General features: G+C 43.2%; 1 protein-coding gene across 3 annotated transcripts; it reads left to right on the top strand.

The window, feature by feature from the left end:
* The first annotated feature begins 3,965 nt into the window (after positions 1-3,965).
* Positions 3,966-16,496, top strand: LOC135504005 (myosin light polypeptide 6-like). 3 transcript variants are annotated; one of them, XM_064922243.1, is made up of 6 exons: positions 3,966-4,328; positions 7,919-7,946; positions 9,582-9,725; positions 11,942-12,115; positions 13,614-13,691; positions 15,803-16,496. In XM_064922243.1, exons 1-6 carry the CDS (start codon positions 4,146-4,148, stop codon positions 15,829-15,831), a joined length of 636 nt encoding a protein of 211 aa, XP_064778315.1. In that variant the 5' UTR covers positions 3,966-4,145; the 3' UTR covers positions 15,832-16,496. The 3 variants fall into 3 exon arrangements, with proteins under 3 accessions (XP_064778315.1, XP_064778317.1, XP_064778316.1); XM_064922245.1 differs by lacking the exon at positions 7,919-7,946 and adding an exon at positions 7,632-7,659 and having other exon boundaries at positions 3,974-4,328; XM_064922244.1 differs by lacking the exons at positions 3,966-4,328; positions 7,919-7,946 and adding exons at positions 7,053-7,208; positions 7,632-7,659.
* Positions 16,497-16,714: the final 218 nt, after the last annotated feature.

The following is a 16,714-nucleotide window of genomic DNA, read 5'->3' as shown; positions in this document are numbered from 1 at the left end:
GCCTCCACATTGACTCTGTACCCATACCCCCTGTATATAGCCTCCACATTGACTCTGTACCGGTACCCCCTGTATATAGCCTCCACATTGACTCTGTACCAGTACCCCCTGTATATAGCCTCCACATTGACTCTGTACTGGTACCCCCTGTATATAGCCTCCACATTGACTCTGTACCAGTACCCCCTGTATATAGCCTCCACATTGACTCTGTACCGGTACCCCCTGAATATAGCCTCCACATTGACTCTGTACCGGTACCCCCTGTATATAGCCTCCACATTGACTCTGTACCAGTACCCCCTGTATATAGCCTCCACATTGACTCTGTACCGGTACCTCCTGTATATAGTCTCCACATTGACTCTGTACCGGTACACCCTGAATATAGCCTCCACATTGACTCTGTACCCGTACCCCCTGTATATAGCCTCCACACTGACTCTGTACCCGTACCGGTACCCCCTGTATATAGCCTCCACATTGACTCTGTACCAGTACCCCCTGTATATAGCCTCCACATTGTCTCTGTACCGGTACCCCCTGTATATAGCCTCCACATTGTCTCTGTACCGGTACCCCCTCTGTATATAGCCTCCACATTGACTCTGTACCGGTACCCCCTGTATATAGCCTCCACATTGACTCTGTACCGGTACCCCCTGTATATAGTCTCCACATTGACTCTGCACCGGTACCCCCTGTATATATCCTCCACATTGACTCTGTACCGGTACCCCCTGTATATAGCCTCCACATTGACTCTGTACCTCCACATTGTACCCCCCCCTGTATATAGCCTCCACATTGACTCTGTACCGGTACCCCCTGTATATAGTCTCCACATTGACTCTGTACCGGTACCCCCTGTATATATCCTCCACATTGACTCTGTACCAGTACCCCCTGTATATAGCCTCCACATTGACTCTGTACCGGTACCCCCTGTATATAGCCTCCACATTGACTCTGTACCGGTACCCCCTGTATATAGCCTCCACATTGACTCTGCACCGGTACCCCCTGTATATATCCTCCACATTGACTCTGTACCGGCCTACCCCCTGTATATAGCCTCCACATTGACTCTGTACCGGTACCCCCTGTATATAGCCTCCACATTGACTCTGTACCCATACCCCCTGTATATAGCCTCCACACTGACTCTGTACCGGTACCCCTGTATATAGCCTCCACATTGACTCTGTACTCCACATTGACTCTGTACCGGTACCCCCTGTATATAGCCGGTACCCCCTGTATATAGCCTCCACATTGACTCTGTACCCGTACCCCTGTATATAGCCCACTGACTCTGTATATAGCCTCCACATTGACTCTGTACCGGTACCCCCTGTATATAGCCTCCACATTGACTCTGTACCGGTACCCACTGTATATAGCCTCCACATTGACTCTGTACCGGTACCCCCTGTATATAGCCTCCACATTGACTCTGTACCGGTACCCCCTATATATAGCCTCCACATTGACTCTGTACCGGTACCCCCTGTATATAGCCTCCACATTGACTCTGTACTGGTACCCCCTGTATATAGCCTCCACATTGACTCTGTACCGGTACCCCTGTATATAGCCTCCACATTGACTCTGTACCAGTACCCCTGAATATAGCCTCCACATTGACTCTGTACCAGTACCCCCTGTATATAGCCTCCACATTGACTCTGTACCAGGTACCCCCTGTATATAGCCTCCACATTGACTCTGTACCGGTACCCCCTGTATATAGCCTCCACATTGACTCTGTACCGGTACCCCCTGTATATATCCTCCACATTGACTCTGTACCGGTACCCCCTGTATATTGCCTCCACATTGACTCTGTACCGGTACCCCCTGTATATAGCCTCCACATTGACTCTGTACCGGTACACCCTGTATATAGCCTCCACATTGACTCTTTACCCGTACCCCCTGTATATAGCCTCCACACTGACTCTGTACCGGTACCCCCTGTATATAGCCTCCACATTGACTCTGTACCAGTACCCCCTGTATATAGCCTCCACATTGACTCTGTACCAGTACCCCCTGTATATAGCCTCCACATTGACTCTGTACCAGTACCCCCTGTATATAGCCTCCACATTGACTCTGTACCGGTACCCCCTGTATATAGCCTCCACATTGACTCTGTACCGGTACCCCCTGTATATAGCCTCCACATTGACTCTGTACCAGTGTATATAGCCCCATTGACTCTGTACCAGTACCCCCTGTATTTAGCCTCCACATTGACTCTGTACCAGTACCCCTGTATATAGCCTCCACATTGACTCTGTACCGGTACCCCCTGTATATAGCCTCCACATTGACTCTGTACCGGTACCCCCTGTATATAGCCTCCACATTGACTCTGTACCGGTACCCCCTGTATATAGCCTCGCTTATTATTTCACGGCTGCTGTTTAATTATTTGCTACTTTTATTTTCTATTTTACATTTTTTACTTATCTATGTTTTACTTAACACTTATTTGTATGTTTTTTTCTTAAAACTTCTCAAAGCATTGTTGGTTAAGGTCTTGTAAGTAAGCATTTCACTGTAAGGTCTACCTGTTGTGACAAATACAATTTGTTTTGATTTGATTTACAGTGAAATTGATGTGAGCTCTCAGAGATAAGCTCACTTCTGTGCAACAGATCACAATGTCATCATCACACTTTAATTAATTACTAGATTTGTTTAATTACTGGAAGGTTTAAGCCCCGATTAAGGTTACATAAGCCTTAACTGTAAACTAATGATATATGCTCTCTATGATCTATGCATTCAATTAAATACCTAACTCTTCTCTCCTATTTAACAGGGTCCATGAGTGCTGCTTGAGCAATACTGACATCTAGTGGTAAATGCAGGTGACTGCATTGTGTGCAAATGGGTCAAATGAAGAAGCAGATAAAGAGCCATTACATATCCTCACAATCGACAGGATTGCAGTCAACTTCATCTGTCACACATGCCATATAAAATACATATTTTGTAAATTAACTTATATCAGAATCCTATAAATACTTTTTGTCAAAATACATTAAATAAGAGTCACATCGAAAGTTAAATGTTCAATTTATATTACATTATTTGGTGGCCTGAACACCTTGCTGAACCCAAAATTATTGGTTAGTACCATATTCATGTTTGATAAATGATCTGCTTATCCTATGGAATAATACACAGCCAGTTTCAGGATGAATCATCGACACAGGGGTGAACTTGCACTTCCACTGAGCACAGTATTTTTGAGAGTATCTCAATAGGGCACAAATCTATGGTCGATTTCACACAATGCCCTTTCCATAGAATACTGTACTGTAGCTGCAGAGAGAGAAAGAGAGAGAGCGAGAGAGACACACACACACAGAAACAGAGAAAGAGAAACACACAGGGAGACAGAGAGAGAAAGACCTCCGTTTCTTCACATGGCATCGGTGTCAAATTTTAGAATCACTACAGGAACGACAGGAAGGAAGCACGTGGGGGAAAAAACCTGGCTACGAAATTGAACATATGTTGTTCAAGATTACAAAATAGAACATTCTGTTGTTAGCGTTCTGGCTGTATCAAGTCTTATTTTATACGCAAATAGACACACACAAATCCCTTAAAAATATAATTAGTGGCAGGTGTATTGGTGATAAAACACCTGCCACTTCTGTGTATAATAACGTGTATAATAATACTTGAATACTGAGCTCACTTATACAAACAAGCTCACTGACTCCCCCACTGACTCCCCCACACATGCGCCTGTCTTTCTAACCTATATTAAAGCATGTGCTTGGAGTCATACAGCTTGGCTTTCTCTCTCTAGCTGCACCACCCTCCTCATTCTACTCTCCCTCTCATCTCCACTCCTACGCCTCAGCTTCAGCCTCACTCACATGTTCTTCTCTTCTATACAACCAGGATCTCTCCATATTCCTCTTGCTCTCTCTCTCTCTCTATAGCTCTCTTTCTCTCTCTGTCTCCATCTCTCTCAACTGTCTCCCTATCTCTATTGATCTCTCTCTCTCTCTCTCTCTCTCTCTCTCTCTCTCTGTGCATCCACTCTTCTCAGCATCCACATTAGTTACCAAAAATAGAGAGAGGAAGATAGATGAGCACTGTTCCGGACTCCAGCAATGGCCCTTAAAAGAGAACCGTCCATTAAGAAGTCTCCATCGCCTGTGGCCCAGCAGCCCAGACTGGGGCCTCCTTTCCCCCGCCTGCCCTCAGCTAACCCTGCCCAGCCAAGGTCAGCTCCAGAGCAGAGACCCAGGATGCTGCGACCCTCTGACTCTCCATTTGACCCCAGCACTATGGAGGTGAGTGCTACAGCACCCAGCTCTGTGTGTGTGTGTGTGTGTGTGTGTGTGTGTGTGTGTGTGTGTGTGTGTGTGTGTGTGTGTGTGTGTGTGTGTGTGTGTGTGTGTGTGTGTGTGTGTGTGTGTGTGTGTGTGTGTGTGTGTGTGTGTGTGTGTGTGTGTGTGTGCGTGCGTGCGTGCGTGCGTGCGTGCACAGCAATGTCAGGGCTAATGTGGGACGCAGGCTTAAAAATACAATGATGACTAATATGGCTATAATAGGGCGTACTAAAAATAGCCCAATGTTCCATCTTGTAATAGACTGAAATGTAGGCAGAGTGATAGTCTATACCTTGAGATTCAAACAATCAAACCATTTTGAAAATGTTTAATTTATGACTATTGTTTTGTCATAGGAAATGTTAAAGCAACAAAGCATCGGAACTTATGTTTCTAAATATCATGTGCTTACAAAACAGATGACACAAATCCTCTTTCAAATACTCTTCCAATTGTTTAATCAGAGACTAATAGGAACCAAACTACCAGTATCATTGTGGGATAAAGATTAGTTGAAAACTAGAGCAGTGCTATAGAAGCTGTCTGTGACTGTCTGACCTCCTCTGGGAGGGAATGCGCTCAGTTCTCTCCAGGAGGGATATAACCTTGACCCTTCCACATTTTCATATGTACAATACCAGTCAAGAATTTGGACACACCTACTAATTCAAGGGTTTTTCTTTATTTGTTACTATTTTTCTACATTGTAGAATATTTGCGAAGACATGAAAACTGTGATATAACACATATAGAATCATGTAGTATGCAAAAAAGTGTTCAACAAATCTAAATGTATTTGAGATTCTTCTAAGTGGCCTCCCTTTGCCTTGATGACAGCTTTGCAAACTCTTGGCATTCTCTCAAATAGTTGCACCTGGAATGCTATTCCAACTGTCTTGAAGGAGTTCCCACATATGCTGAGCACTTATTGGCTGCTTTTCCTTCACTCTGCGGTCCAACTCATTCAAAACCATCTCAATTGGGTTGAGGTCAGGTGATTGTGGAGGCCAGGTCATCTGATGCAGCACTCCATCACTCACCTTCTTGGTCAAACTGCCCTTACACACCCTGGATGTGTTTTTTGGGTCATTGTCCTGATGAAAAACAAATGATAGTCCCACTGAGTGCAAACCAGATGGGATGGTGTATTCGTGCAGAATGCTGTCGTAGCCATGCTGGTTAAGTGTGCCTTGAATTCTAAATAAATCACAGTCAGTGTCACCAGCAAAGCACAGTCACACCATCACACCTCCTCCTCCATGCTTCACGACGGGAACCATACATGCGGAGATCATCCGTTCACCTACTCTGCGTCTCACGAAGACATGGCGGTTGGAACCAAAAATATCAAATTTGGACTCATCAGACCAAAGGACAGACTTGGTCTTTTGGACTTGGTCTTTTACCAAATAGTGCTATCTTCTCTATACTATCCCTACCACATCACAACACAACTGATTAGCTCAAATGCATAAAGAAGGATAGAAATTCCACAAATTAACTTTTAACAAGGCACATCTGTTAATTGAAATGCATTCCAGGTGACTACCTCATGAAGCTGGTTGAGAGAATGCCAAGAGTGTGCAAAGCTCTCAATAAGGCAAAGGGTGGCTACTTTGAAGAATCTCACATAAAAAAATATATTTTGATTTGTTTAAACACCTTTTTTGGTTACTACATGATTCCATATGTGTTGTTTCATAGTTTGATGTCTTCACTATTATTCTACACTGTAGAACATTTTTAAAATAAAGAAAAACTCTGGAATTAGTAGTTGTATCCCAACTTTTGACTGGTACTGTACATCCTGAGAAGAAGATTATAAGAAGGGTTGTTTAGAAATGTAAAATCACAGAGACAATCACACTTGGTAGGGCTATTTTCAGTCACCCACATTAGCACTGTCACTCTGCTGTGAAACGTGCATAGCTTCGCTCTCATCAATGCTACTTACTTTGCAATAGAATTAGTCAGTGCTTGACTTGGACTGAAACAGGTGCCAGTGCTCATTTTGGGTGCCAGTGCTGTTTATATTAAGGTGCAGGAGCTCCACTACTTTTGAGACAATATTCAATTATAGGAACAGGAGTTCAAGCAGCAGAAAATGTGAGGTTTTGGTACTCAGCTCCGGTGAGATTCTGCCCAAGTCAATCACTGGAATTAGTGCTCTGCAGCATGTGTCTGTGTTGCTAGAGTTTATAAAAGGGTCAACAAACCCCTAGACTGTATACACCCCAAGGCACTACGTCCTCATTGATCGGGGGAATTAGACAGGTTGTGGCCCACATACCTGGCTGACTAGGTATGCAGCTCAATGAGCTAATCGATGGACCTAAAGAATCCAACACCATTTTTGTCACAGACCAAAATTTAACACAACAGTAGTGTACCTAGGCCTATAACAGTTTCTAACAGTGTTACCATGGACAGGACACTCAAACGCTGCACAATCCAAGGTTAAGCGCACAGCGCAGATGCAGCACAGAGTTATGACGCGAAATTAACACTGCTGGGGCTGTGCTAGTGCTATGGTGCTTTCATGACTGGGAACTCGGATAAATTAGAGGTCAAATCAATACGTCAGTGCTCTTCAGAACGGAAAGTGGGAGTGCTAGAAAGAGGAATTCCGAGTTGAATTACCGTTTCAAACTAAGTCGAAGATCGTTTGTTTCCGAGTTCCCAGTTGTCTTGAATGCACTGATGTCGGAAGTCAGAGACCTTCGAGTTCCTGAGTTCCCAATGGTTTTGAACGCGGCATTAGTTGATATTTCACTCCCCTCGGACCTGTCACATTCCTCCACTTCCCGACATCTTCGACACACTCGAACATCTACAGATATGGTGGGTTCTTCAGTAACCTTGTTTAAATTGTTAGCTATCTAGCTAGCTACTCGAAATGGTATTCTTATTTCGGAATTGTTTGTCGAACTAGATAACAAGTTGTTAACTTTACTTGCTATCTAGCCAGTTTGATTGAGCAGAACCAGCACGTTATCGTAGCTAGCCAAGGCTACTTGCCATTACTGTATATTCGTAACCCTAGCTCGTTGATATACCAGTAACTGTAATTACCCATGTCCAACTGTCCCACAGATGTTCGTCTTTCTCTTACTGACTAGTAGCTAGTTCCTAACTAGGTATGGGTGTGATAGCTAACTTGACAGACAACTTTCTAACGTTAGTTAGCTGGGCTAACTAGCAACCACTCGTCCCTGCCCACAGGGTTGAGCAACATCATAGCTAACTTAATCTTTCTTTGAACAGTCTGACTTCTCAGAAGATCAAATCATGGGTGAGTTACAAACTAGTTCGCTAGATTAGCTAGCTAACTACGGTAGCTAGTTACTTTCCCAAAACTTTAACTATACCAACTCTTGCATGCTGCCATCCTCAACTCAGACAGATGCCACTTTACTTTTTCTTTCTTGCTCGTCTGACTCATCTGCGTTATGCCTTGTCTGTCATTCATCTATTGTAGCAAAGTTACCACTATTTTCTTTCTGTCCTCTGTGTTTTCTCAAACTCCATATGCAACTGACTGTTCTTTCCAGATTGAGTTTAACCTGGATCAAATACACGGTGAGTCATTGGTGAAGGACCCTAACATTTGGCCCTTAAATCTGGGACCTTAATCTAACAGTGTTGAAAGGCATGTTGTTGATACAGTTGCGGTAGGCACACCATGGATGTTAGCCTACAAGTACAGTGTCACTGCTATATTTTAAGACACTCAGTGAGCTTAGGCTGTTGTGTCATGTCTATTTCCTGTTTGTTTTTTCCCCCTGTCAATAGTTGGAAATAAAATAGCTATAAACACTTTCTATCCGTGTTAGTAAGCTCAGGTCTAGTATGTGTGGTAGTAATCGGCTCCTCGTGTGTAGGTGAGTATCTATAGACAGAGAATCCACCTTTTGTATACTAGTTAGTAGTGCGTTTGCATCAAACTGCATGCGTTCCCAGTTCCCATTCCCATGTACCACAAACATTTCCATGCTATCTAAACTAGCTTGTCCCCTGGACTGTTACCTTTCCTTTTGTGGTGTTAGAAACAGACGAGTAGATTGGTCTTCTCTCTCCTCCCTGGTTTGTTTAATAATTGTTGGCATAATACAGCTCTCCCTCCCACTCTCCTCCACTACCTTTATATGGTGTTGGGAAATGGAACTCAGCGGGCCAGGAGTGAAGAGGCTGGCACATTCCTGAGAACAGGAAAGTTCCACAACATACCAGTGGTGTCTGCCTCCTAGGGCCCTGAAGGGATATTCCATAGACTGGGTCCTGAAGGGATATTCCATAGACCGGTCCTGAAGGGATATTCCATAGACTGGGCCCTGAAGGGATATTCCATAGACTGGGCCCTGAAGGGATATTCCATAGACTGGCCCTGAAGGGATATTCCATAGACCGGCCCTGAAGGGATATTCCATAGACCGGCCCTGAAGGGATATTCCATAGACCGGCCCTGAAGGGATATTCCATAGACCGAAGGGATATTCCATAGACCGGTCCTGAAGGGATATTCCATAGACCGGCCCTGAAGGGATATTCCATAGACCGGCCCTGAAGGGATATTCCATAGACCGGCCCTGAAGGGATATTCCATAGACCGGCCCTGAAGGGATATTCCATAGACCGGCCCTGAAGGGATATTCCATAGACCGGCCCTGAAGGGATATTTCATTTAAATTCAGTTCATTTGGGAAGTAGGCTATATTAAAGTGTATTTTTTTTTTTTAAATAGAATAGCATCTGAGGTTGCCCCCCCCCCAACCCATCTATGTCCCTGAACTCAATTAACCTTAACAATGGACCCAATTATCCTGGGTAGACACATTTACATTAATGTAAAGTGACATACCTGGTGAAGTGTGTGTGTGCTAGCTAACCAGTTATATTAGCTAAAACTGTGAAGTGATGCACATTATCAGTTGTTGGGCTATAGGACAGATTTTCTTTTGTACCATTCAATCTATCTCCTACTTTATCAGTTTCCAACATGTTTGCTGTTTTTTCCCTCTCTTAGCCATTTTAACATATTTTATACACTCCATTTCTTTTCCCCTCCAATCATCACCTCTCTTTCATTAGAGAAGATGATCCAATGACCCTCCATTGGCCTTCCTCCAATGAGCTTTGAGAGGGAGGTGAGGCATTGAGGAAAAGGGATGGTCATACAGACAGACACTCACCTGTCCCTTTCTCTCCTTCCTCCAGAGTTTAAGGAGGCCTTCCTCCTCTTCGACAGAACCGGTGATGGAAAGATCAGCTACAGTCAGTGTGGTGATGTCATGAGGGCGTTGGGACAGAATCCTGTCAACTCTGAGGTCCTCAAGGTCCTGGGCAACCCCAAGGCTGAAGGTGAGATACAATTATGCTTGGGAGGTATACTGTCTACTGTTGAAACAATTTATTTGATGTTTTTCAGAACATTGAACTATTTGTAGCTACTTTTTAAGTAAATACCTGCAGTTTGCATTCTCCATTTCCCCCATGACATTATGAAGCTTACCGTAGTTCCCCAGAACAGTTGAGCCAGTCACGCGTTTGTTAGTAAATAGCACAAAGGGAGAAGCAGGTAGCAGGTTGAGTCCAGTTGTGTATTGACAAGGGTTGCTTTTATCTTGAAAGTCAAGTGTTTTTTTGCTTCAATAGAGTGATCGGGGGCGTGTAACTATAGTTTTCCTTCACAGAAGATACATTACTGCAACACATTTGGCAGAAAATAGCTTCATTGTCATCGGATGACAAAGTGTAGTTATATTCGGCTTGCAGCCACACACGTAAATGAGCTTACAATGAAAAAGCAAGGTATTTGTTTTGCAAAAACTATGCATTGCCATCATATTTCTAATGTTTACCTTAAACTACAACTACATTTCTTATTGTTTTTGCTTAAAGTTCATCTTGCATTTTACTGGAGAAAAGTAGACTGGCTACACAGAGAAAAGTAGAATGCCCTTTGGTAAATTTTCATCGAGTGAAGAAGTGCAACTGAAGCAAAAAATTTGTTTGATGCCGAACAGAAATTGCAATATGAATATTTATATCTGTGTTTGCAAAACACAGCAAGATATTTCTTATGCGTCTTGTCTTTTTTCTGCTTGAAAAGGAAGAATTCTGTGTTAAACCTAGGGGTCGTGTTAACTAACTTGTTATCTAAGTAAGTGGCTGAATTAATAAGGTGACGGGGCATCATATTGTGTTAGCTTTCTGCCGTGTTTGAGAAGTCAAAGCCCTTGGATGAGTTATCTATACTGCTGCCACTGCAGCTTGGTTCCCTTGCATTTTTTTCCTTTGTTCTGGCCTGTCTGCTCCTCCCCCTGTCTTCTCAGTGCAGACAAGCCCGTTGCCCTAGCGACTCCAGACTCCACCCAGACACAGCATGTACTCATGCTGCTCCAGAGCCAGTACTGTTCTTCCTTCAGACAAGCATGTGTCAAAATGTTGTTCATTTACACAATGTCTCTCGTTCACATTCTCTTGTAAATGTCCAGAATCACCAAACATGACATTTGGTAGCTCCTACCTATATATGTATAACTTTATGAGCTGGATTGCCTAGTGGTTGGGCCAGTAACCGAAATGTTGCTGGATCGAATCCCCGAGCTGACCAGGTAAAAATCTGTTCCCTGGTAGGCCGTCATTGTAAATAAGAATTTGTTCTTGACTGACTTGCCTAGTTAAAGGTAAAATAAAAAAAGATATTTAAAAAATGTAACTGTATAGCTTCCGTCCATCTCCTCGCCCCTACCTGGGCTCGAACCAGGGACCCTCTGCACACATCAACTGACACCCACAAAACATCATTACCCATCGCGCCACAAAAGCCCCGGAACTTGCGGAACAACTACTTCAAGGTCTCGGAGCCAAGTGATTTCACCAATTGAAACGCTATTAGTGCGCACCCCGCAAACTAGCTAGCCATTTCACATCTGTTACACTTGCAGTCAGCAGGCCAATTGCACACTCCCTCAAAATTTGAGACAGCTGTAGTCTTTTATTGTCCCCAGAACAAGGTGTAATGATCATGCTGTTTAATCAGCTTCTTAATCCATTCACCTGACAAGTGTGGCGTATCATCTTGGCAAAGGAGAAATGCTCACTTACAGGGATGTAAAACCAATTTGAGCACAATAAGATTTTTGTGCATATGGAACATTTCTGGCATTTTTATTTCAGCTCATGAAACAACTTTTTACATGTTGCGTTTTTATATTTTTGGTAAGTATATTTTATTCTGTGTCCTATTGATTGCACCGATGCATCCCTGAGAATCTCAAATCATATAATTAGCTTTTACAAGAATGAGAAACAGGAAGTGTTTTTAGGTTGTGCTTTCTAAGATGTCTACATGAGTGAGTTTGTACAGCCAACCTTTACTGACCCCTATATGTCTCTACCAGAACTTGTTTGGATTTGGGTTCTTCCAATTTTCACAAGCAAAGGGCCTTATCCGGTGCACTGACCACCTTTTTGTCCAGTGACGACTCATGGGTTAAAAGGGTTGTGATGTGTATACCCATTTTCATTCATATCATCAATTCATCCATTTCCTCCATTTAAATTTTTTTCAGAGATGAACCACAAGATGCTCGACTTTGAGCAGTTCCTTCCTATGCTGCAGGCCATCGCTAAGAATAAGGACCAGGGCTCCTTTGAAGATTTTGTTGAGGGACTGCGTGTCTTCGATAAGGAGGGCAACGGAACTGTAATGGGGGCAGAGTTACGGCATGTCCTCACCACACTAGGTTAGTTACATTCTGTTACTCTTTCAGATCTGAGAGAAAGATCTTTTTACAATGTGTTTTTATCCGCAAGATTTAAATCATTGGATCAAAATAATCTAATTTGGAAGTTGATTTTAAAAATGATTTTGCCAAAATATACTGCAAGGTTGACTCTCTGATGAATCGATTCAGTTTATCACAACACAAATATTTAACATGAACCAGACATTTTCTGGTAAAAGGTTATTTTCAAACTGAACACCACTACACATTGTCTTTTGTAGCTCCGTTGTCAGAGCATGGCTCTTACAATGCCAGGATAGTGGGTTTGATTCCCTGCACCACCCATACGTAAAAGATATAAGCGCTCATGACTGCAAGTCCCTTTGGATAAAATCGGCTGCTAAATGTCATTCACTATGTGCAAACGTATGTGGACACCCCTTCAAATTAGTGGATTTGGCTATTTCAGCCATACCTGTTGCTGACAGGTGTATAAAATTGAGCACACAGCCATGCAATCGCCATTGTCAGTGGAATGGCTTTACTGTAGAGCTCAGTTGACATTCAACGTGGCACCGTCATAGGATGCCACCTTTCCAACTCAAATTTCTGCCCTGCTTGAACTGCCCCGGTCAACTGTAAGTGCTGTTATTAAGCGAAAACGTCTAGGAGCAACAACGGCTCAGCCGCGAAGTGGTAGGCCACACAAGCTCATAGAACGGGACTGCTGATTGCTGAAGCACATGGTGCGTAAAAATCCTTTGTCCTCGGTTGCAATACTCACTACCCAGTTCCAAACTGCCTCTGGAAGCAACGTCAGCACAATAACTGTTTGTCGGGAGCTTCATGAAATGGGTTTCCATGGCCAAGCAGCCGCATAGAAGCTTAAGATCACTATGTGCAATGCCAAGCGTCGGCTGGAGTGGTGTAAAGCTCGCCATCAGTGGAACTGGTTCTCTGGAGTGATGAATCAAATCTTCACCATCTGGCAGTCCGACAGACACAATCTTGTTTGACGGATGCCAGGAAAACGCTACCTGACCCAATGCATGCTGCCAACTGAAGTTTGGTGGAGGAGGAATATAATGGTCTGGGACTGTTTTTCATGGTTTGGGCAAGGCCCCTTACCGCTACAGCCTACAATGACATTCTAGACAATTCTGTGCTTCCAACTTTGTGGGAACAGTTTAGTTTAGTTGACTGGCCTGCATGGAGCCCAGACCTCAACCCCATCGAACACCTTTGGGATGAATTGGAACGCTGACTGCGAGCCAGGCCTAATCGCCCAACATCAGTGCCCGACCTGACTAATGCTCTCGTGGCTGAATGGAGGCAAGTCCTATCAGCAGTGTTCCAACATCTAGTGGAAAGCCTTCCAGAAGAGTGGAGGCTGCAAAGGGGCGACCAACTCAATTAATGCACGTGATTTTGGAATGAGATGTTTGTCGAGCAGGTGTCCACATACTTTTGGTCGTGTAGTGTATATTTTCTATGTTTTTTTATAACTGTCTTTCAGGGGAGAAGATGACGGAGGAGGAGGTAGAGACCCTTCTTACTGGACACGAGGACGCTAATGGCTGTATCAACTATGAAGGTGAGAGGGAAAGAGTAAAAACAGAATGCTTGACGGAGTTGGGAGACAACAGGATGAGCTATAACTGGACTAGGTTCATGTGATGTAATGATCCCACCACCCTAAACCCTTACACCACCACTACTACTACACCTCTTCAGTAATTAACACCATTAACATCTTGCTGTGTGGATAGGTAATGTAGAGTACTATAGAAGCTGTCAGGGGAGCTTGCTGGGCTACAGTGTGTACCAGAATGAAGATGCAAACATAGTTGTTTTAGAGCCTGCTTAAATGCACAACTATTGAAATGTCTGCATTAACGGTTGAGTAGTCAAATATTGGTATTGTGTACTGATGAAACGGTCAGCTGAAGACCTGGACTGAGGTGGTGCTAGTACTATAATACAATGCCTTGTTGGGTGATTGGACCAGAATGTGAATACAAAGCGTTTGTAACATGCGATGTCAGAAGGTGAATTCACCAATTTGTAAGTCGCTCTGGATAAGAGCGTCTGCTAAATGACTTAAATGTAAATGTGTAACTTTCTCCACAGCCTCTATTCGTCACCCGGTACGGGTCAGGCTGCAGAGGGTATAACGGTGCTCTACCTAGGCTGTCCTGCTTAGTCTTCTAAACTACCTGCTAGAACATAGAACGCACTAGCTCTTAGAAGACAGTAACCCAACATCAACTCTGGGTGTAAATTGTTAGTCACAGATCGTCCTTGCATTACTGTACCACACATTGTCTATTAATCAAAGTAAGAATTTGTCTCCTGATCTAGGGTCCCTTTTGGTAGTATCAAGCTGTTCAAGTTTTTTTGCCAAATATAAAAGCTCTTGCAGTGGGAAAGCCTGGTGAGAGCGATGTGTGGTCTGAACTGGAGGTTTTGACTCATGGTGGACTGAGACTCTGCCCCAGGCTGCTGATGCATGCTCGTCTCTCACATGGGCAGCCCCTCTGTCTACAGAACTAGAGGGTCTCAAGTGTGTGACCTTGATTCCTCGTGTCCGCTCACCTTGGACCTTCTCTTCCAATGTATTTTGAGGAAACTGGAATCAAGGAAATACAATTGAGATTCCCTCTTTTAGAGGGATAGTTTGTACAGTTGAAGTCAGAAGTTTACATACACCTCAGCCAAATACATTTAAACTCTGTTTTTCACAATTCCTGACATTTCATTCTAGTAAAAATGTCCTGTCTTCGGTCAGTTAGGATCCACCACTTTATTTTAATAATGTGAAATGTAAGAATAATAGTAGAGAATGATTTTATTTCAGCTTGTATTTCTTTCATCACATTCCCAGTGGGGTAAGAAGTTTACATGCACTCAATTTGTATTTGGTAGCATTGCCTTTAAATTGTTTAACTTGAGTCAAATGTTTCGGGTAGCCTTCCACAAGCTTCCCACAATAAGTTGGGTGAATTTTGGCCCATTCCTCCTGACAGATGGTGTAACCGAGTCAGGTTTGTAGGCCTCCATGCTAGCACACGCTTTTTCAGTTCTGCCCACAAATTTTCTATGGGATTGAGGTCAGGGCTTTGTGATGGCCACTCCAATTACTTGACTTAGTTGTTTTGTTAATTTGTTTGTTAACAAGAAATTAGTGGAGTGGTTGAAAAATGAGTTTTAATGACTCCAACCTAAGTGTAAAACTTCTGACTTCAACTGTACATGCTGAGCAAGAGTTTGTTCTTCTTGATGTTCAGAGCTTGCTAGATAATGCTAATGTAATTTGACCATCTTTGCGGGACCAAAATAGGCCTTGGTTTGCCGTGGTTTTTATGTGGAAGCCCATTTTATACTTTACACATTATGTAGTTACATTTTATAATTTTGCTCATTTGGACCATGTTCCCCATAGTAGACCAGTCACTCCTGTTAACCACAGAGTTACAATGAAGCTGTAGCTAAAATCTCCCTGTACTTTAGCACCCCAATCTGTCTACCCCTGATCTGTATCTTGCCTGACGACTCATCCAGAATTTAATTCTCCTGCTCTATCGATCGCACACATTGTCTGAAACGGTCATCCTGGAAGTTGTCTGTGCTGATGTCAAAATGAGGGCTGTCATCTCTCTCTCCCCCTCTTTCCCTCGGTCTCATCTCTTTCTCTCTCTGTCACAGAACTCGTCCGGATGGTCATGAGCGGTTGAAGATTAAGAAACATTCCTTCCTTTCCTTTGTTAGTTTATTTCACCCTGTTTATTTCTGTTACATATTCAACTAGCTTCCATCCCTCTCCTCCTGCCTTCTCCCTTTATCGTATTATGTCTTCATGTCCTTTACAGTCCCACGTTCAGACCATGATGACCCGAGCTATGTTAATGGCCTGGCTCTTTCAATTAAGAATAAGACCAACTTGCATGTAACTAGACGCTTACAAACAATTCCATCTGGTTCCAGATCTGTCTGTCTTGGGACCAGGCTACTTAATACCTACACTTGGACAATGATTATTGTGATACAATACATGGCTTAACTGAGTCAGTGGGAAGGGAACGCGTTGTGGTGGGTGACCAATTACCTATTATTGTTAGCCTGGGTCCCAGACCTGTATGTGCTGTCTTGCCAACTCTGTCATTGGCATGACATTGACAGCAATGTAGTTGGCAAGACGGCACAAAGTGATCTGAGACCAGGCTCACTTAGTCTTGCTTTGGCTGGGAATGTCTCCCTTCCTATTGCTATGCAGTTTGTTAGCCAATATGTATATGAAGCCGTACAGTCATGCTGATGTACAAATGCAATGTTCAGTGGATTTTTGTTTTATTCTCCCTTTTTATTGTTGCAGCATTCAAATAAAATATTTTTGAAAACAGTAGTTTTTTTTTCTAACAAACTTTAAACTTCTAAGAGAACATGATTTGACTGGGTGAACTTAATCAGCTATGGATATTTGTGGTCAAATCATTTTACTTCCACAAATATCGGTTTTAAAAGATTGTCACTGAACTAGTGTTTTGTGTTCAGAAATGTGTTGCATTATATTAGGTGGCCACAAGAGGGCAGTGATGTCTATTTTGGCAAAAAGACACT

This window comes from Oncorhynchus masou, chromosome 18 (genome assembly GCF_036934945.1).
Source record: "Oncorhynchus masou masou isolate Uvic2021 chromosome 18, UVic_Omas_1.1, whole genome shotgun sequence".
Lineage (NCBI taxonomy): Eukaryota > Metazoa > Chordata > Actinopteri > Salmoniformes > Salmonidae > Oncorhynchus > Oncorhynchus masou.
Note: the sequence above shows the minus strand (reverse complement) of the source record. Positions and strands in the feature narration are given on the sequence as shown.

What these genes read in the sequence shown, in the direction of transcription:
- LOC135504005 (XM_064922243.1), top strand. Translation starts at nt 4,146, where the DNA reads ATGGCCCTTAAAAGAGAACCGTCCATTAAGAAGTCTCCATCGCCTGTG. An exon ending in TTGACCCCAGCACTATGGAG is followed by an intron (nt 4,329 to 7,918) that starts GTGAGTGCTACA and finishes TGTTCTTTCCAG; the next exon opens with ATTGAGTTTAACCTGGATCA. An exon ending in GGGCAACCCCAAGGCTGAAG is followed by an intron (nt 9,726 to 11,941) that starts GTGAGATACAAT and finishes AATTTTTTTCAG; the next exon opens with AGATGAACCACAAGATGCTC.